This window comes from Chiloscyllium plagiosum, chromosome 29 (assembly GCF_004010195.1).
Source record: "Chiloscyllium plagiosum isolate BGI_BamShark_2017 chromosome 29, ASM401019v2, whole genome shotgun sequence".
Taxonomy (NCBI): Eukaryota; Metazoa; Chordata; class Chondrichthyes; order Orectolobiformes; family Hemiscylliidae; genus Chiloscyllium; species Chiloscyllium plagiosum.
In genome coordinates, this window is record NC_057738.1 from 21,442,553 (window position 1) to 21,463,770 (window position 21,218).

At 37.8% G+C, this 21,218-nt stretch overlaps 1 protein-coding gene across 1 annotated transcript in view; it reads left to right on the forward strand.

Moving 5' to 3' along the window:
• pik3r4 (phosphoinositide-3-kinase, regulatory subunit 4) overlaps window positions 1-20,792 on the forward strand; it is a 95,988-nt gene extending 75,196 nt beyond the window's left edge. The window contains exons 13-19 of the mRNA XM_043719254.1: window positions 3,909-4,073; window positions 6,925-7,136; window positions 7,407-7,538; window positions 9,162-9,262; window positions 11,283-11,371; window positions 16,050-16,170; window positions 19,149-20,792. Of these exons, the coding sequence (XP_043575189.1) occupies window positions 3,909-4,073; window positions 6,925-7,136; window positions 7,407-7,538; window positions 9,162-9,262; window positions 11,283-11,371; window positions 16,050-16,170; window positions 19,149-19,319 (991 nt within the window). The 3' untranslated portion in view covers window positions 19,320-20,792. The remainder of the gene's footprint in view (window positions 1-3,908; window positions 4,074-6,924; window positions 7,137-7,406; window positions 7,539-9,161; window positions 9,263-11,282; window positions 11,372-16,049; window positions 16,171-19,148) is intronic.
• Window positions 20,793-21,218: the final 426 nt, after the last annotated feature.

Genomic DNA, 21,218 nt, shown 5'->3' on the forward strand with positions numbered 1-21,218 from the left:
CTCTCTCGCGCGCTCTCTCCAGGTGCCATCTCTTCGACACTGGGTTCACCTTGCAAACACCGATGCCACACCACGTGCTGAACCTCACTCAACCTGCCACCAGCGTGTCCTGGCTCTGCTGGCAGGCTAAGCTGCCACTGATGTCTCGTTGAGAGTCCAGCTCCAGTCACCCTCCGATATGCCAGAGGAAGTGGTGGAGGCTGGCACCATTGCAACATTTAAGAGGCATTTGGATGGGTATATTAATAGGAAGGAATTGGAGGGATATGAGCCTCGTGCTGGCAGGTGGGACTAGATTGGGTTGGGATATCTGGTTGGCATGGACTGTTTGGACCGAAGGCTGTACATCTCTATGACTCTATGACTATGCCGCCTTGCCAGTGCCACCATCTTAAAGTTTGTCACCGCTACTGCCTCCATTCACTGGAGGAGCTTTGCTGCCATTGCTGCCGCTGGCCCTGAATGCCAGGAGGACACCCTTGCTGCCGCCACTGCCTCCAGTTGTTCAGACGAACTGTCATTCTACACATGGTCTGCCCTAGTTGTCATGCCGATTTTGCTAACTAACCCTCAGCATAAGGCTTCAAAGTGAAGGAAAATGAAAGATAAAAAGTGAAAGAGCAGGAATAAAGAAAACACCTGAGAGCAGATGAGCCTAGGCCAAGGACCTGCACGCAGCCCTGCTACTCCGCCACCATCAGGAGGCAGAGGTGAGTGTAGTGGCCATCATGATGGAGAGGATGCTGGGGAAGCTGAAAGGTCTGAAGTTGGATAAATTACTTAGACAGGATGGATTACATCCAGGGTTTTGAAGGAGATGGCTGAGGAGATTGGTATTGATCTTTCAGGAATCACTAGAGTCTGGGATGGTCCCAAAGACTGGAAACTGGCCAATAGTTTAAACACACCTGTTTAAGACGGAAAGGAAGCAGAAGACTGGAAGTTATAGGCCAGTTAGCCTGATCTCAGTTATTGGTAAGATTTTAAAGTCCATTATTAAGAATGAAACTGCCAAGTACTTGGAAGCGCACATGGCTTTGTCAAGGGGAGACCATGCATGACAAATCTGTTCTAATTCTTTGAGGAGGTAACATGCAGCTTAGACAAAGAAGAGCCAATGGACATGATCTATTTAGATTTTCAGACTATGTACCACATTGGAGGCTGCTAAATAAGAGCCCACAGTGTTAGGAGCAAGGTACTGGCATGGATAGAGGATTGGCTGACTGGCAGAAGGCAGAGAGTGGGGATTAAAGAATATTTTTTAGATGGCAGCTGGTAACTAGTGGAATCCCTACTGTGGTCAGTGTTGGGAACACAATTACTCATGTTATATATTAATGATCTGGGCAATGGAACTGAGGCCATTGTTGCTATGTTTACAGACGACGCAAGGGTAGATGAAGGGACAGATAGTATTGCTGTGCTGTTCCAGCAATGAAGTTTCAACTTTGATCTCCAGCATCTGCAGACCTCACTTTCTCCAACGGAACTGAGGCCATTGCTGCTATGTTTACAGACGACGCAAGGGTAGATGAAGGGACAGATAGTATTGTGGAGCATGTGAGGCTGCAGTAAAACTTAAACTTGGAGAATGGACAAAGAACTGATGGAATAGAGCAGTGAGATATTGTACACTTTTGTAGGAAGAATCGAGGCATAGACTATTTTCTAACTCTGGAAAGGCTTCAGAAATCAGAAGCACAAAGGGACTTAAGAGTCCTAGATTCTCCTTAAAGTTAACATGCAAGTTCAGTTGGCAATGTTACCACTCATTTAGAGTGGGCTAAAATACAAAAGTAGGGATATAATGCAGAAGCTGTATAAGGCTCTGGCAGCCCAGATTTAGAATGTTGTGAACAGTTTTACATCCTGTATCAAAGGACAGATGTGCTGTCCTTGGAGGGGGTCCGGAGGAGGTATACACAGCTGATCCTGGGGATGAAGGGCTTGCTATGTGAGGAGCATTTGAGGACTCTGGGTCTGTACTTATTGGAGTTTCAAAGGATGAGAGGGAGATATGATTGAAACTTACAGAATATTAAGAGGGTTGGGTAGAGTGGATGTGGATAAATTGTTTCCACTGGTAGGAGAGATTAGGACTCAAGGACACTGTCTGAGAGTGAAGGAATGACCCTTTAGATCTGAGATGAGGAGGGATTTCTTCAGCCAAAGGTTGATGAATCTGTGGAATTGACTGCCACAGAAGGCTAAGTCGTTATGTGTTTAAAACCGAATAGTCCCTGACTAGTAAGGTGAGAAGGCAGGAAATTCTGTTTGACCCCTCAAGCAATTCAGAAAGTTCAGAGTTGACCTGATTATTCCAAATTTCTGCTTGTCCTAATATGATTATGAAAAGTGTTTTCCAGCTTTCTTATTTAGAAGATGAGATTTTGTCCGAACACATTCCTACTACAGCCAGAGTTGTATTGTTTAAGCGATTATGTCTAATGGTCTGTCTTCAACAGTTCCCCAGATGCTTGTCTGGATGCTCTGCTAATGGTGTTCAAGATAGCTCCCATTCATCCTCTTTGACGGCCGTTGTTTCTGGCATATGCAGACAGGTTGTCTCCATTTTAATGTTTTTGGAATGCAGAAGGTATGATGATGCATATGTGTAGCTATCTGACTGTAATCTCCAATCGCTGGCATGTGGTTTTAATTTTATTTGAATTGAATTTCCCACCAGTAAATTTAGAAGTTTGTTTTGTTTTTATAGAGAATGTTGTACTAACATTGGAATTGTTATATAGAATTGAAAACTTGGACAACAGCAAGAAGAGTAATGACAACATGCTAATAACTAATCGTGATGCAGATGCTGAGATGAATATGTGGAACAAAGAGAAAAGACAAAAATCGGTAGCTAGCAACTGGTCAGTGAAGGTAGCTGTGAAGTGATTGAAATGGTATGGTCATTCTGCTGCAGAGACAGGAAGGAATAGTACTGAGGCGATGGACATGGGACTACCAGAAAGAAGAGTAAAAGACCTCAGAAAAGTTAGATAGGTGTGGAGTTGAAAACTTAAACGTATTTGGATAGGAAGAGGAATGAATAGGAGGTGAATGACTGATAGGAGGAGATGGAGAATGGTCATCAACCAGAACTGCACTGCAAGTAAAATGGAAGAAGAGAAACAATGAATATGGCAATCAAATTTATAAGGAGGACATAAAAATAAGAATGGTTATTTAAAGTTAGAATGACTTTCACTCTTTTTCTCCAACCAGCTTGAAGCCATTGTTGCTACTCTAATTAACTTCTGTTCTAGTGTCTTTAGTGTAGATTACAGTTTCACAGTATTTTATGAAGTCATGTAGAAATAACTTAGAGAATTGTACAAGAAACATTGTTTCAAATTGTGGCAATTTGTCATATCTTTTCTGTATAAGCGTTTACAGAGTCTCTTCATTAAACAATTGCAGCTTTGTGGTGGTTACAATAAGCTTAATATAATTTATTTTGGCTTTGCAAAAGACTGATTTTTCCAAAGTAAGTATATCTTGTGGCTTGTCAAGTTTCTCTTCTGTTATTTTATATTTTAAAAATTCTGATGTACTAATTTGATTCTAATTTTTTTAAAGATGGTGTATTTAAAGGATGGAATCTAATTACATAGGGATATAATCCAAAAGAGTTTAAGAGTTTTCCATATAGTTAAGTCTGTTAGGTAAGACATCAGAATTCTCATGTTTCTCTATTTCAAGACTGACTGGAACCAGGGTAGAGAACACTTAAGTTTTCTTTTATTTCCCCAACAATACTCTGGTGGCTAGCTAGATTATAATTTATTTGACGAAATTGCCAATTTGCTGAACTAAAGCAAATTGGCAATTCTCTGTGGAACATATTTTATTTAGTTCTAATATGTTGAGTAATTTTCTTTTTGTTGAATTGGTATTTGTAGGTCAATTTTAACATATTCTCGTATTGGAGGAAAAATTAAAACTCTGGCTTTCTGCCAAGGTTCCCATTACCTTGCTGTGGCTTCAGACAATGGCACTATCCAACTCCTTGGAATTGAGGCCAACAAACCTCCAAAATCACCTAAAATACATTCTCTTCAGAGCAGGTACTTATTCTCTAAAATGTTCATAGTTTTATCATGTTAGTATTATTTTCACGTATTCTCAAAGGTTTAGTAGTGAATAGATAATTTGCATTTTCTATTCATTGAAATTAATGGTAATAATGGAAAATAAATGGATTAAATTGTTCCCTGAAGTTTTGATGAAAGAAAAGAAAATTTGTTTTCCAATTATTATTCTTAGAAGAGCCCATTAAGGAATTTACTATGTTTAAAAAAGAAGCCAAGAAGTCTGGTCGAGGAGTCATTCCCCAGTTTATAAAAATGAGGGCACACTGTGGATTTTTAATAATGTTACCATTCTCATTTCACCTCATTATTATTTTGTTTTCCGGTTAAACATTGTGTTTCTGAAATCCGCCAGCATTTGTATGACCCATGTGATTCCTCTTTATGTTGCTGCATATTTTTACAATTTCCTATTTGTTGAGCACTATTAGCAATACTGTAGTGCAAGCATGAACATCAGATATTTGATGCTGCTTATCAAAGATATAAAAAGGAAATCTTTAAGTGACGGCAACAACTTAGTTTAATGAAGCATTTTTAAATGCCTTCTGTGTCAGTGATGGACCCAATTCTGTCTTTTCATAAGTCAATTGACTTTTATCTTGTAACGCTATCCAAAATTCTTTCAAAAGCAGTCTTTCTAACTTAATGATTCCTTGGTCTATTATCAGTTCCTACGCTCACTACCATTTACACCATTCACTACTTTTAACCCATCTATTTTGGAGCTTAATATTGCCAGTTATATAATATTTAGTCTGGTGCTTTCTGAGTGCTGTGGAACCTATGGTATGCTTGCTATTTTACATTCCACTTTTCTCATGCAGTTAACCGATCTCGTAATTCTTTTTTCACAATTTCCATGCAAGGACTATACATGGCAGCTAGCTGTTGCGTACAAACTATAGAGGGCAAAATATAAAACCTTTTGTCTTTCTTGTCATGATAGAAATTCCACTTAGTTATTTTTCTTCAAAGTGAATGGCAAGAACATTACCGTGTAACACAATGATTCTATCAAAATAAAGTGAGAGTACTGACAGTGTAAATTTTCAGTTTGCAATTTTTCACCTGGGTGTACTAGACTAACAAAGCCAAGACAACATTGGTGGAAGTTTTGATAGATTATGGTTCTATGGTGATTTGTTTATCTCTTCCTCCACAGAAAGGAAAACCATTGCACCTAAAACATGTATGCCAGATTTTTAAACAATTGAAATGCCAGGTTTCCTTTTGCTGATTTAGTATTGATGTTTTATTTTTGCATTCTGGCTTTAGCACTGTTAACCCCTGAGAGTGATGACATATGTGTACTTGAATGTACATCTTTATCATGGTTGTACAAAGGGTTGATTATTTTCATGAGCAACGCAATGCTTAAATGACTTTTTTGTTATACAAATGTTCATTGTTTAATGCATTAACAGTTGTGTAAAACTGGATCCTCACACGACACCTTTGAAGATTTGATAAATGCTTCACTTATCTAGATGGCCTACAACCAGTAGCAATATACATTACTCAATATTGGATGTAGCCATGTCGTTACTAAAGAAAACTGCCAAATATTAGAATTACAGAATCCCTACAATATGGAAAGAGGCCATTCGGCCCATCGAGTATGCACCAACCCTCCGAAAAGGACCCCCTGACACCGAGCCCCCTACCCTATACACATAACTTTGCATTTCCCATGGCTAATCTACCTAGTTCTGGACAATTTTGGATGGCCAATCCACCTAACTTGCACATCTTTGAACAGTGGGCAGAAACCGGAACACCCAGTGAAAACCCACGCAGACATGGTGAGAACTTGCAGTGTCTACACAGTCATCTGTGGCTAGAATTGAACCCAGGTCCCTGGCACTGAGGCGCAGCAGTGCTGAGCCACTGTGTGCCTTCTTTGATAAATAGATTCACATAATAGTTATCGATTAAATGTATACTGCTTTCTAGTGTTATGAACAGTGTGAACTTACAAGGTTTTTAAAAAATTTTGTTTTGGGTGCAGGCACATTTTGATGATAAAACAACGTTCAACAATGTTCATTGATTCCATCTCACTCTAATTAAATCTTGTTCCTTTGTCAACAGCACATTTAACTGTAATTGGGCCCTTCTGATTATCAAAGAGCCTTGCTTAGTTCTGTTTTCCTTTCATCATTCTATATGTAGCATTCATACTCTTTCAGATCATGTGCATTTAAATTTAAAGTAACATGCCTTATGTTCTGAGTTGGAAGTTAACATTTGTGTGAATCTGCTTGAAATTGTGCTGCCCCATGTGAACTTGATTGATAGTTTATTCATCCATTTCTCACATTAATTTATCTTTTTTTTAACAACTTCTAATCTCAAATCAAATTGTTACTTTTATAAGCAATTTTGTGCACGAACAATATCTAACATATCTACTGAGTAATTTCTGTTGATTGTAATTATACACTCATTGATGTGCTTAAATTCATTTCATTGCTGAAAAGATGAATGGTTTCGAATGATTATCTGACAACTGCTTTAAGTTTAAGCCAAATAGAATTGTCATCCTGTATCCAGAGTTTGAATTTAAAATGATACCGATTCTTCTACGGTAAATCATCTCAATTTTGAAAGTGGGACCTTAAGTTTAAGGGTGAACATTTGTGTTGGTTATAAGTGCATGGTAAGATCTCAAGAATGGAAGAACGATTCCTGGTTCCAAATCTAAATTCATTGCAAAAACAATGCTCTTGCTCAGTATTATTGGTATTTTACAGAACTTTTACCGTAAGAAGCTAACAATTGTGTTCACGTTCATGCAAATTTATCTGCTATATTTTTATCCAAGAGCTTTGGACCCGAAAGAAGATGGCTGTGTGGTGGATATTCATCATTTTAATGCAGGAGCACAATCTGTTTTAGCTTATGCAACTGTTAATGGTTCTTTAGTTGGTTGGGACCTGAGATCATCAACAAATGCTTGGACATTAAAGCATGATTTGAGGCTTGGACTCACTACATCCTTTGCTGTAGATATACATCAATGCTGGTTATGTATAGGTAAGTATTATTTCTCATATTTGTTTACAAAGTTTTTGTTCTGCACTGTAGCATGTTTGCATAACATTTGGGTAGGGCAAATAAATCTAATCGTGAAATGTAACTGCGACACATTTAGCCTTTGTGGCTAAATTTTGTTTGGCTTACATTATTGTCAAACGAATGGTTATCAGAAATATTACTTTTAGATTGGGGGTTAATTTTGAGCTTTGAAATTGAAGATGCTCGTAAAGTTTTCTGTATTTGATTTCTAACTTTTTTTAAAAAAAGGTACAAGTAATGGCACTATGGCTTGTTGGGATATGAGATTTCAACTGCCTATTTCGAGTCATTGTCACCCAGCCAGAGCTCGCGTTCGGCGTCTGCTTATGCACCCCCTCTGCCAGTCATGGGTTATTGCAGGTAAATCCCATGCATCATTAAGATTACTTGTAGTTTATTACTTTTTATACCCTCCTGGCAATTGTATCTTGTGCAATGTGCAATAAACCTACAACCATTGTGGAGGCTCTGCTTGTACATTTTGAAGGATGCCTTCAAATTGTTTTATGGATCTGGAGCTCATCATGAGAATACTAGTGACTTCTGTAAGAAAACTGGTTAGTACGTGGCTTTCATAATATTAAATTTATTCCCTATCATTGCACTGCTCCTGATCCTTATTGAGTGGGTTCCTAACAGTTGTCAGCTTGGTTTTAAAGGGTTTATTTGTCTCTAAGCAGCCAGCAAGTAAGTCTACTTCAAGGTGCTAAGAAATTGGGGACTTTTGCAGTACAAAGGCATGTGGCAGCTCTCCAGGTATCTTGTGTACAGGTGGATAAACATCATCTTGTAGTTGCATAGTAGGGGCCCATTGGTTGAATAGAGCACTCCTTATTGAATACTGTAAAGGGAATCCTTGTGCCTCATTGGTCACATGCACAAATGATGACGCTCTTTTGGGAACCAGCCAGAACTGAAAATCCGAGTGTCTGTTCACTTTAACAAATGTCATTGATGAGAAAGTTAAGATAGTCACCTGACTTATGCGTAATCCAAAATTATCCAAGTGCCTCTAGCAGAACTCTGCAAGGATCCAGAAATAACTATATTGAGGGTGTTGATGATTTTAACAGCCGATGGTTGATCGTGGCCACCAGGTCTCCTTGGTAGCAGATCTTTTCCACAGACTGCAAATGATTATTGCAACCAACACAAAATCCTGAAAACATGAGGAAACTATCATTTGCATGTGGGTATAGTCTCCTGCTAGCTGTGACTCTCTGTTGATCCCCTCTGTAGAGCTGCAGATCGGCTCACATTCCTGTTGGTCATCTGGGTCCTTGATTGAGGTGCAAAGTGGCATAAGTGACAACATGCTGATTGAGGACCAGACATTCATACCTTCAAAATTGTCAAGGTTGTCTCTGAGCACAAATACTGCAAAAGTCTTTCACACTGGCAAATAAGAAAACAGCTGTGAGGCTTCTTCAGTATTTATTGGCATATTTCCTTCTATTAAATATATATATTTATATATAGAAGCTCAGTGATAATGCTGTCTTTTCTTTACCTCTTTCTTCTGTGGATAAAGTCCACCAGTAACTTTCACTGGAACAAGACAGATGTTGATACAATTAACTGAGTGGAAACCATCAAGGGGGTGGTGAGTGGGAGGGAAGGAATGATATAACCTTTGATCAGAGCTTTCCATAGCACCATTTGCATCTGATGACAACAGCAAGTTGTTCTTTCTATTTTCCAGTTAACTTCTGTGGTTCAATTAATGTTCGCTTAGTGGCTGTGATTAAGTCCTAATATAAGTATTCCTCAAGCAATTAAATAAATGATTTGAATCAACTTTGAGGTCGAGAGTCTACTTTTATGATTCTGTTATTTTATTGCCTGTCTTGAGACAAGTTGAAAAATGTAGAACATAATGTAAAACTCTGCACATTTAACTTCATGCCATGTTATTATAAATATGAGAACCTGCATGCTGAAAAGGGAGTGTCTCATCTTATTTATGCTAACATATCTGTTCAGCTGCCCAAGGAAATAATGAAGTTTCAATGTGGGACATGGAAACTGGAGACAGGCGATTCACCCTTTGGGCCAGCAGTGCTCCACCTCTTTCCGAAATGCAGGTGTGTGGCTAAATTTTCAAAGCTTTAAGTAAGGTTAGCTAACATTAACTGCTGTTTCTGCCTCCTAATTGACGAACATTTGTAAAATGAATCTATCAATGTTGACATTAAGGACAAAAGTATCAGTCCTTATCTTTGCAATCAAGGTAAGGTACACTTTCCTATACCCTATTCAGCCATACATTTTTAAACCTGGGTAATTTATGTTCATTTATAGAGCCGTTTGCTCAAATGAAGTATTTGATTTTTTTTTTTCTTTCCTCAACGACCTTACCACCATATCGAAAAGTTTAATGAGAACAGCAGTTTGGACTGAACTCCAAACAGCTCTTCATCTAAAACACCCATAACCTTGCTGATGGAATATTTCTAACTTCAAAAATGCTTCACAGGGGTATAATCAAAAGTATGGGCACAGAGTGAAAGAATGAGCTATTAGAGAAGAGTTAAGAACAATGTGTATATATAAGTTAAAGTTGAATTTTTTTGTGTTAAGCATGGTTTAGTTATATTTTGAGTGTTTTTGTGGGTCAGTGCTTGAAGTCTGAGGTTTGTTTTTACATGTACTTCAATGAGGTATTGAAACCTTGAGATGAACAGTTCATTGCATTAAAAAGGGAGTAGCAAAATGTTGTGCTGTTGCTGAGTGCCATGAGTTCTATGACATACAGAGAAAGGCAAACAGTGTTTAATGTCAGTCAGTCAAAGGTGGTTTAGTAATGGAGACAATATGGGTTGGAGCTCACATCAGGATAGAGTAAAATAACGAGATTACAGATTATCTCATTCACCCTGAGACAATGGCATGGAGGAATGCTGGCAATTTTGCTAAGCATACAGAATTTGTGACTGGGTGGCCTAAGATGATTTTGGTCCTATCTTTGTTCAGTTGGATGATTTTTGACATACCAATATAGATATCTGGCAAATAGTCTAAAAGCATAAAGGAAGTTGAGTGGTCAAGAGAAATAGATTTGTCGGGATATTTGTAAACTTTAACTCCCATCTGCAGATGATGACAAAGAATATCATCTGGGTCATGAAAAAGAGGATGGTTTTTGAAATGACTCCATAGAGACTAGTATTCCATCACCACGTCACCCTTTAATTACACGTGGAAAGTCCTTGACACTGATTCAGCTTCCACAAAGCCAGCTTTTGAATGAAAAGAACTTCTGACACTCCTGCATCTGTCAGCCAGGGCTTCCTGATTGGGGCTGTCAACCTGATTCAATCAGGGGACTTGTATTCTATGAGGTCCACCTAGCTGACCTCATTACAATCACTACAGTTTTCACAGATTTGAGAAGGAACACTGGAACAGATTCCATTGTTGTTGATTCTCTGAGTATAATTGGAAAGAATAGAAGCAAATTAAGGAACTCCTTTTGATATGGATATGGAGGGAAACATAGGCAGATGTTGTGATTAACTTGTGACAGTCTGTAGAATGGACGAGGTATACTACGCTGATCACAGTTACAGAGAATGTAGCTTTTGCATTCAGTTAAAGATGTTTCTATTCTGTGGAAGGAACAGGAGGACATAAATATATTTGTAAGGTGAATCCATGTTTCAGGATTTTAGGGAGCAATGAGGAGTTGGGGATGATGTGACAATCTGCAGAAAGAGGGAGTTTGTGGATAAATTTGTTGAAGAGGTGATATGATCATTGTGAAAGTTAGCATGTTAGCAAGTGTGTGGTGCTAGCACTGGCAGGTCAGCATTTAGAGACATTGGGGATCAAGTGAGCAGGAGGAAGATTTGTGGGCAAGATAAACTTGAGAGGCCATGGGGAAGATGAAAAAGCAGATATTGTTGGGGATGTACAGCTGGTTCATTTAGGTGCCTAGTCTGAACTCCCAATGTTCAATGCTATGAGGGATGATCTAGTATTTTTCTCAACGTAGATTATATCACTCTATCAACATTATGACACAAAAGCTTCAAAAATAATCAGAACAAATTCAAGATCTGAATGTATTTTGTTAACTTATTTGCTTTTTATTTTAATGTTTAGCCTTCACCACATAGTATTCATGGAATCTACTGCAGCCCAGCAGATGGAAATCCTCTGTTATTAACCGCTGGATCAGATATGAGAATAAGGTGATGTATTTTGGATAGCTCTTCAGTGGAATTGTAGGTTTGATTTGATTTTTCCTGAAACAGGATTTTGTTTTAAACTTTCAGTGTGATATTAAATATCCACATATTGGGCTACATTTTCAAAGAATAAAGTCAAAAGATACTATAGGGCTTGGACAGTAATTCAGAGATATTAAACTTAAAGGATCCGTTCTTTAAATTAGCTCTTCATTCTTGGTACAGGACGTTTGGCCAAATGGGCTAGAACAACTGGCTCCTCCCCTTCCCCCTCCAATTTTTTGTAAGAGATAAGATGCAAAGAACAGTAAAGCATGGTAACAGCCCCTTTGGATCACAAAAGCTGTCGTGACACATGATGCCTTTCTAAACTAAAAACCTTTTATCACTACACCAATCATATCTTTCCATTCTCTGCCTATTCATATATCTGTTAAGGTGCCTCTTAAATGCTGTTATTGTATCCACCACGCCTGGTAGTGTGTTCTGGGAAAAAAGAAACTTGTCTATCATATCTCTTTTAAACGTTACCCCTTTTTACTTTCAATTTGCCCCCTCATAATTGACATTTCTACCCTGGGAAAAAGATTTTCTAAAGTTCTATCAGGTCATCCTTTGAGACTCCAGTGAAAACAAACCAAGTTTGTCTAACCTCTCCTCATAGGTAATAGCCTCCAAACCAGGCATGATCCTGGTAAACCACTTCTGTACCCGCTTCCAAAGCCTTCACATCCTCCTTGTAGTGTGACAACCAGAACGGCACACAGTAGTCCAAATGTGGCCTCACTAAAGTTCAATACACCTGCAACATGACTTGACAATTTTTATCGAGTTGAGAAGTGTGGTGCTGGATGAGCTTACGCTCGAAACATCGACTCTCCTGCTCCTTGGATGCTACCTGACTGGCTGTGCTTTTCCAGCATAACACTTTTCATCTCTGATCTCCAGCATCTGCAGTCTTTGCTTTCTCCTTACCAATTTTTATACTCTGTGCCACAACTGATGAAGGCAAGCAAACTATGGACCTTCTTGACCACCGGATCTACTTATGTTGCCACTTTCAGGGAGCTATAGACCTGTATGCCTAGGTCCCTCTAAGTTGATGCTATGAAGGGTTCTGTCATTTACTGTATGCTTCCCTGCTGCAATAGATCTTCTAAAATACATCTCATTTGTCCAACTATCATGAACTTCATCTATCATTTCTCCACTCGAGTCTTCAGCCTATCTATATCCTGATCTTTCCTCTGACAATCCTCACTGTCCACAGCTCGCCCAATCTTTGCAAGCTTACCAATCAGGCCACCTACATTCTCCTTCAAATTCTACTTCGAGATGTTACAAACAACAAAGGTCCCAACACTGATTCCTGCAGAACACCACTGGTCACAGATGTCCAGTCAGAAAAACACCCTTCCATTACTACGGTCTTCTATGACGAAGTTCTGTATTCATCTTGCCGGATTAACGTGGATTCCATATGACTTCACCTTTTGTATAAGCCTGCCACGGGGGACCTTGTCAAAAGCTTTGCTAAAGTCCATATAGACAACATCCACTGCCCTGTCCTCATCAATCATCTTTTGTAATTTTCCAAAAAACTCAATCACGTTTGTGAGATACCATCTTCCCTGCATAAAGCCATATTTTTCCAGATGTGAGTAGATCCAATCCCAAAGAATCTTCAACAGTGCCACTATAAGGCTCATCAGCCTGAATTTTCCCAGATTGTCCCTGTTGCCTTCTTTAAACAAAGGAATAATGTTAACTCCAGTCCTCTGGGACCACTGCTGTAACTCAAGGGAATACAATAAGAATATCAACAAACTTCTCCTGAGACTCACCATTCATCATGATCATCTCCTTTTGTGAATACAAATTTTCAAGTATTTGTTTAGGACCCCTCTCCAACTTCCTTCGGCTCTACATGTAACTTCCCTCCTTTGTCCTTGGGTGGACCTACTGTTTCCCTTGCTTCCCTCTTGCTCCTTTTTTAAAAGATGCCTTGGGAATTTCCTTAATTTTGTTTGCCAAAGACATGGTAAGACCTGTTTTAGCCCTCCTAATTGCTTTTTTGAATTCTTTCCTACTATCTCTGTATTCTCCAAGGCTCTTCTGTCTTGAATCATTCCTCATTGTCAGGTCTAGTATGGCCCATTTCCTAGTTGGACTATTTAAATTTTGTTTCAATCAATCGTTCTGGGCGCACCTAACAAATTCTTCCTCGTCCAAGCCCCTAGCACTGAGTCTCAGTCAATAGAGGACAAGTTAAAATCACAACAACCCTGTTGTTTCTGCATTGTTCCACAATCTGTCCACATACCTGTTCCTCTATCACCTATAGTACAATCTCATCAAAGTGATAGCGCCATTTCTATTCCTGATCTCTATCTACTTGCCCTTACTGAATGTGTCCTCCAAGGTGTTCTCCCTCAGTACAGCTTTAATATTCTCCCTAATCAGTAATGCAATTCCCCCAGCTGTTTTACATCCTTGTCTTTCATGCCAGAAACATCTAACAGCTGTTCCTTACTCCTGGGGCAAGGTAGGCAGCATACCTTGTGGAGTTCTCAGTCTTGCTTATGAAGTATACTATCTGTTCTCCTTACTATTAAATCACCACCTACAATTACCATTTTATGCTTCTTTACTTTTCACTTTTTGGACAGGTCTTCCTCCATAATTCCATGGTCTGCAAACTGGCTGTCCTAGTAGTTTTCATCCTTGTCCTTACTGGTAGCAAGCATAGTTTCTATTGTTACAAACCCCACACATTGCAGTAACACTAAAATGAAATGAATCCCCACAAAGCCAATGGAAAGAAAACCAATGGACAAAATATCATTTCCTTAAACTTTTAACTGTAACTGATTAATATCTACAACAAAACTAACTAGATAATGCTAATTCTATTATGTATCAGAGTTCCTCAACTTGTACTAACTCTGCCAGAAACATTTCTGACAGAAATATTCTCTACAGATGTCGTTATTCTGGACATTCTCAATGTCCATGAGTTCCTATGTGCTGCAGTCCAGACAAATGCCCTGTTCTTATATATTGTAGACTGGGTTATTTCTGTAATTATTTTTAGTTTTTAAATGCATTTTTTCTAATTTACATAAAGCATAAAAACTAGATAATTTTAAGAATATTATTGTTACTTCCAACTTCTGTGTCTAGGTATTGGAGATAAAACTGTTGGTAATTTCTGAATATTGGAGACCACTTTGCCTGAAGTTGCTTTGCCTTTAGCATATAAATATCAGCAGATTACCACACTGTTATTTTGAAAACAAATTCTCGTCAATTACTCTTTATCCATTTCCAGTGCACTGTCCTGCTCTTTTACTGTTCTGCAAGCGTCACTTGAATGATTCTTGCATTCTTGTGTGTCTTGTCTTTGCTGTTACAATGCTGCATTAAAGGAATTCCTGAATACTTGTCAAATTTCACTTTTTATGAATTATGCTAACCACTAGTTGTAAACTAAAATGTTAGATTTATTCCTTATAAGTAAATGTAAAGATCAGAATTACATTTAGACATGTTGCTCACATATCATTCAAAATGATGCTTAGCAGATAACGGATGCTGTCATAACTGTCAAGGTACTGATCATCTCAGTCCAGGTTGCCCTGATGAGTACTTCAATATTAAGTTTTCTAATCTTAGCCTTTTCTGTTTAATTTATCTCTCAATTTTGACCTTTCTGATTGTTGACTTCTATACTCCGTATGTTTGTATTGACATTTATTATCTTCTACCAAATAATAGGCAAAAGTAGAAATAGATGGAGTTGGGAGGGAGAACTTGATCTCGAGCAATCGCTAATCCGAAACTTGTTCTATGTAGTTTGTGATTCTCTTCCCACTGACTTCAGTGTTACCATTCAACATCAATTACGCTCCTTGGGTCTCCCTGGAAGAATCCAGGAACAGTAAAACCCTGACTAGATTAGGCCCCCTTGCCTGCTCATAGGCCACTCAAATATATCACAGTGACTGAAGAGCAACCATTAATGAAATTCCTGGCAGATTTTTCTCACCCAAAAGAATTGCAGTGTCGTCGGTGCTACCTTGCAGGTTAGTTAACTCATTCTATACTCTTGAGTCTGAGTCAGGAGGCCACAGATTGAAATCTAATTTGCACACACATTCCAAGATGATACCTCAATATATTAGAAATGTGTGTTATCAGTGGTGGCATTTTTCAATTGAGGTTTTAAACCAACACTGTCTTCCTTCTTGACTAGATGATAAAGAAGAGCAAGGAAGTTCTCTTTGATTGTTTGGTAATTTTTTATCCCTTCATTGCTAAAATATATGAAATGTATCAGTAAAGGCAGATCTAGGCATTAATGCTTTGCAGAGCAAGATTCAACATACAAATTGGCTGTCACAGTTCCTACATTACAACAGGGACTGAATTGCAAAAGACTTAAACCACTGGGAGCACTGAATTTGTGAAAGGTGCTTTTTGCTGTCCTCCCTCAGTCATCTACTTGAGTCATCAGGAGAATCTGCTCTGCTGAGTTAACTGAACTGATAACTTTTTATTGAAGGTGCTTTAAAAGACTGATTTTGTAACAGTTCTGCATCCATTTAATGCACCAGAACAATATCTTTTACAAACTATAATTAAGTTATTTTTAAATTAACTGCTGTTCTCTTTCCTTCAGGTTTTGGGATCTAGCATATCCAGAGCGATCATATATTGTAGCAGGAGGTGCAAATGATGCTCTGCATTGTCCATCTGTCTCGTATTATAGAAAGATAATTGAAGGAACTGAGGTTGTGCAGGTAGGTTCGCCTTCAAAGATTTTAATTTATGATTCATAGATTTCTATAGCAATGTAAAACAGTAGCTTCAGCCAGAATATTATAACATCATAAATCGCCCAACTAACGAATCCTTATCTTATTAAATGTTTCCAAAAATACTTTAGAGACCAGGGATTTCGCTATATTTATTACTTAACAAGGTTCAAATTATTTTTTAAAAAGGCAGATATTGGAAATGTTCACTGAGTGATAAGTCTCTTGTGAAGAAACAAAAGTCAATCAGTTAACAAAGGACTGAAAGTTTTTACTGCATGTGAACAGCATATAAAAAAGGAACAAGGGAAGTGAGGAAAAAAGAAACATGAAGGAAAGTCGAAAACGTGTGAAGCTATTGAATAAGAGCAGCAAATAGCTAAAAAGTAGAAATAATAATAGCAGCAGCCATTATGAAGGAATAGGACAAAATGACTTCTACTTGCTAGCGTTTAAATACATTTTCAAGACCAATTCAGAGCATAGCTAAGGTCTATCTACAATGGATAAATTAAGTAACATATAGACCAGACAGGATTAGATGGCAGATTTATCTCTCTAAGATACACTGAGCCAGTTACATTTGTATGGCAATCAACGCTTTTAGAGTCACTTTGATGTCAGCTTTTTAGTTCCAGATTTATAAGAGCACAAGTAATAGGAGCAGGAGTAGGCCATCTAGCCCATTGAGCCTGCTCTGCCATTCAATTAGCTCATGGCTGATCTTTTCATTGACTCAGCTCCACTTACCCGCCCACTCACCATAACCCTTCATTCCTTTCCTGTTCAAAAATCTATCTATCTTTACCTTAAAAACATTCAACAAGGTAGCTTCAACTGCTTCACTGGGCAGGGAATTCCACAAATTCAGAACCCTTTGGGTGAAGTTCTTTTTACGGAATTAAAATTCAAAAATGGCATTGCTATGTGTTCTTTGGAATACTGATCCAGTAAGATAATAGAGTGAATGAATGTCTCAAGGGTGATACAAATCACAGAATTGCAGATTTGTTACAATGTAGAAGTTTATTTGACCCATCATTGGCTCTGTAAGCATTTTAATCTGGTTTCAATCACCTTTTTTTCTTTAACCCTGTGCATGCATTTCTGTTTAAATAATCCAGTGCCGTCTTAAATATGACAATTGATCTTCCTGCCACCACACTTTCAGATGGTGCATTCCATACCTTAATTACTCGCTGTTTGAAATTGTTATTTCTCTCACTTGCTTCTTTTGCAAAACATTTTAAAACTGCCCTTTCATTTTTGGTTCCTTTGTGTCAGAACAGTTTCTCCCTAAGCATTCTGTCAGAGTTTTTATGATTTTAAAAATTTATATTAAATCTCCACTTAGCCTTCTTTCCAAGGAAAACAACCTCGACTTCTCCATTCTTTCCTTCTAACTGAAATGTCATATCCCTGGAACTTTCTTGTAAAATTAATCTGTACTCTTTCCAATGCACTGATATCTTAAGATGCCCAGAACTCCAGCTGATGTCTAGTCAGTATCTTGTAGAAGTTCTTCTTAACTTCCCTGCCCATGCTGTGTGCCTTATTTTAAAGCCTAAAAAGGTTTATGCAAAGAAAGGAAAGCTGAAATTTTTCTGGCTTTTCCAATTCAAGAAAAGATCAAATGTAAACCTCCATGTTTATAGAAAATGTTTTGAAACTTAAATCCAGAGATCATAGAATCAGCTAATGGATCAATTCCATTTAATTTGGTTTAAAGTAAAAGTTCCAGAGTAGAGATGCATACATGATGTGTTGGACAGTGAAGAAATTTGCCTTTCTGACAACATGTTTTGGAAGGAGAGACTTTGAATAGAAGGGGGTGAAAACAAGTAATTAAAACTGTGATGAAATAGTTGTAAATGGCTTAACTCTGAAGAAGTGCCCCTCCACCTCAAAAATTAAACAGTGTTTCATCTTTGGATTCTGAGACATCTGCCATGTCCACCACATTTTGTTTCTGTTTTCTGTATGCTCCCTGACTCAGTGCTAGCAGTTTCCTAAGTGGGAGAGTTGTAAGTTCAAACTCCACTTAAGACAATCCACACAAAGGAAAAGTTGTGCTGTCAGACTTTTTAAGTCAAATTCTGAGTCTGCTCATTCAGATGGTTATTGAAGATCCTGTGATTTCATTTGAAAATGAGCAGAGAGCTTTCTTGGTATCCTGGACAACACTTAATCCTGTATCAACAACAACAAAACTGATTACAAACAAAAACAGAAACTGATGGAGAAACTCAGCAGGTCTGCCTGCATCTGGGAAGAAAGCAAAGTTAACGTTTAGAGTCCAGTGACTGTTCTTCAGGGATTCTGATGATTAGTTCCTGGACTTGAAACGTTAACTCTGCGTTCTTTCCACAGATGATACCAAACCTGCTGAGTTTCACCAGCAATTTTTGGTTTGTTTCAGGTTTCCAGCATTTGTAGTTTTTAGTTTTATTTTAATAATCTTGATTAACTGGTCATCTCATTCCTGTTTATGGGGCCTTCCTATGACAAATTAGTACCATGTTCATTAATTGTGAGTATGATTTTGTAAGATCTGAAATGCTCCGTTGTTTTTTTTCTTTCAAGAATAAACTGGTGCTAAATTGTGACTGCTTGAATGTTTGACAGTCTTACAAACTTTGACAGATTAATGCATAATTCCCTTTTCTGAATGTGCATACAGTTTTTTTTAAAAAAGTAGGATACCATATGGACACATGATGAAATATTTAACTAATACTAGAACTGACTTGTGACCTGCATGTTTTGTTTGTATTTGTCTTATTTTAGCATGTTCTTTTGTGATTGTGTGTATTTGTGCAATAACGAATTGAAAAAGTGAACAATGTTGGGAAGAAAATGGATTGAAACTATCCATTAGTAGAACTACTGTTTCCATATTGCAATCTAATCCTCACATTTTTCAGAATATCAGTTGAATGAAAAGCCTGTTTATGTTTTGAAAGGAAATTCACAACAAGCAGAAAGTTGGATCTTCAGAGGATGTACCCCGACGAGGTCCAGAATCTCTCCCAGTTGGGCATCATGACATTATCACTGATCTTGCTGCTTTCCAAACAACCCAGGGATTTATTGTAACTGCTTCACGAGATGGGATAGTCAAAGTTTGGAAGTAGCAGTTTGATTCTGAAAACAAAGTGAAGGACACTGTTTTATCATCTTCATCAATGAAGTACTTGATTATAGGTTAGGGAACATTATACCCTGATTTTGTTCATGCAAAAATCATGAAGAATGTGATTATATTTTTGTTTAAAAATGCCTTCACGTTTTCAGATTTTAAACCTTACGTTCTATTGACCTTGCAACTGTAGAAATGAACTCCCAGAAATAGAAACCTGAAAGTGTCTTTGTTGCTTCAGTACTGAATAAGAGGTGTGATTGCAGATTATAAACCTGGGATATATTTTCTTCATGCTGCATTCATTTTTGATCTGTGAACTTTTTTATTACAAAAATTTGCTTTGTGAATAATGTCCTCAAAGTAATTAAATCTCGACAAGCAAAAATAATTCCCTGAATCATTCCAAAAGACTTTGGAATTTCGAGGAGAATAAAAATTGGATTAAATTGTAACAGTAAATAGGTAGTTTAGAACCCTTCAATACATTTTCTTTTTGTTTGTCACTTGTAAAATGTTTGCTATGAATTCTTGCATTTTCCCACATAATACAAAAGTATGTCCTCACAGCAAGTATGCTTCGAATCATTAAATGTCTTTGGTGCTTCCAGCATTTTTTAAGACTCTAGAGTAAACTTATAAATACTTGAGGGAAGAGAAAGCTGTTAGAGAGAATCTAAGTTAGCCTTTTATGAATGGATTTGGTCACTGTGGTCATTGAGCAAATGTGCTGAAAAAGGGCATCGTACCTGATGTCACTCCAGGTTGAAGAGTATCATACGGGAAAGATAAAATTCATCAGTGGAGATATGTAGATATTTAAATAAATTAAACTTAGGACCAGTGGTGGTAATCTTTATATGAATGTTTGAACATATGATTATTTGATGTTGTGTTGCACAAGCTTAACTGAATCTGAAGAAAGTTTAAAGATCTTGCCCCAAGTTGCAGTTTACTGGTGCACTTTTAAAGTATTTAATCTTTCTGCAAATGTTCTTAGTTTATTTCTGGCAAAATAACTAGCTTCGTCATGACCATTACCTGATGCCAAATAATCACTGTAATCACAACCAAGTTATGCTTAGTAATCGTGAGAAAGATTTGAAATTTTTTTGCACTTCTCTTAAATGCAAAAGGATGTAGGATGTGTGGAACCTTCATTGAGAAATGTCTACAATTATTTAACCCTCTGCGCTGGAAGCTGCAGAGATGTAGCAGGTTCGTGTAGAGGACAGGTAGTGAGCCTTTTAAATTACTGGACTTGAATTTAAGGGCTTCAACTTAAATGTTATTCACTTATTTGTGAAAAATATTAAAACTTATGTATTATTTGAGCTTTAGTTTTTGGAACTTCAATGGAATAAAATGCAATGTAATGCATTTTACTCAACTTGTTGGCATGACATAAACTTGCTCTTCGCTTTGCGAAGGAAATGTGAATAAATAATTAAAATTCTTGTTACCAGTTGCTTCTTGTCTGGTGTGATTAATTAAAAGGATATTCTATTTAATATCTCTGCTATTAAATAGATTAATTCAGTAGAATTCCATTAAAAGTTAAGCAACTTGTTTATGCTTTTCCACTCTTAGTCATAGAGTCATAGAGATGTACAGCATGGAAACAGACCCTTGGGTCCAACCCGTCCATGCTGACCAGATATTCCAACCCAATCTAATCCCCCCTGCCAGCACCCAGCCCATATCCCTCTAAACCCTTCCTATTCATATACCCATACAAATGCCTCTTAAATGTTGCATTGTGCCAGCCTTCACCACTTCCTCTGGCAGCTCATTCCATGCACATATCACCCTCTGTGTGGAAAAGGTTGCCCCGTAGGTCTCTTTTATATCTTTCCCCTCTCACCCTAAACCTATGCCCTCTCGTTCTGGACTC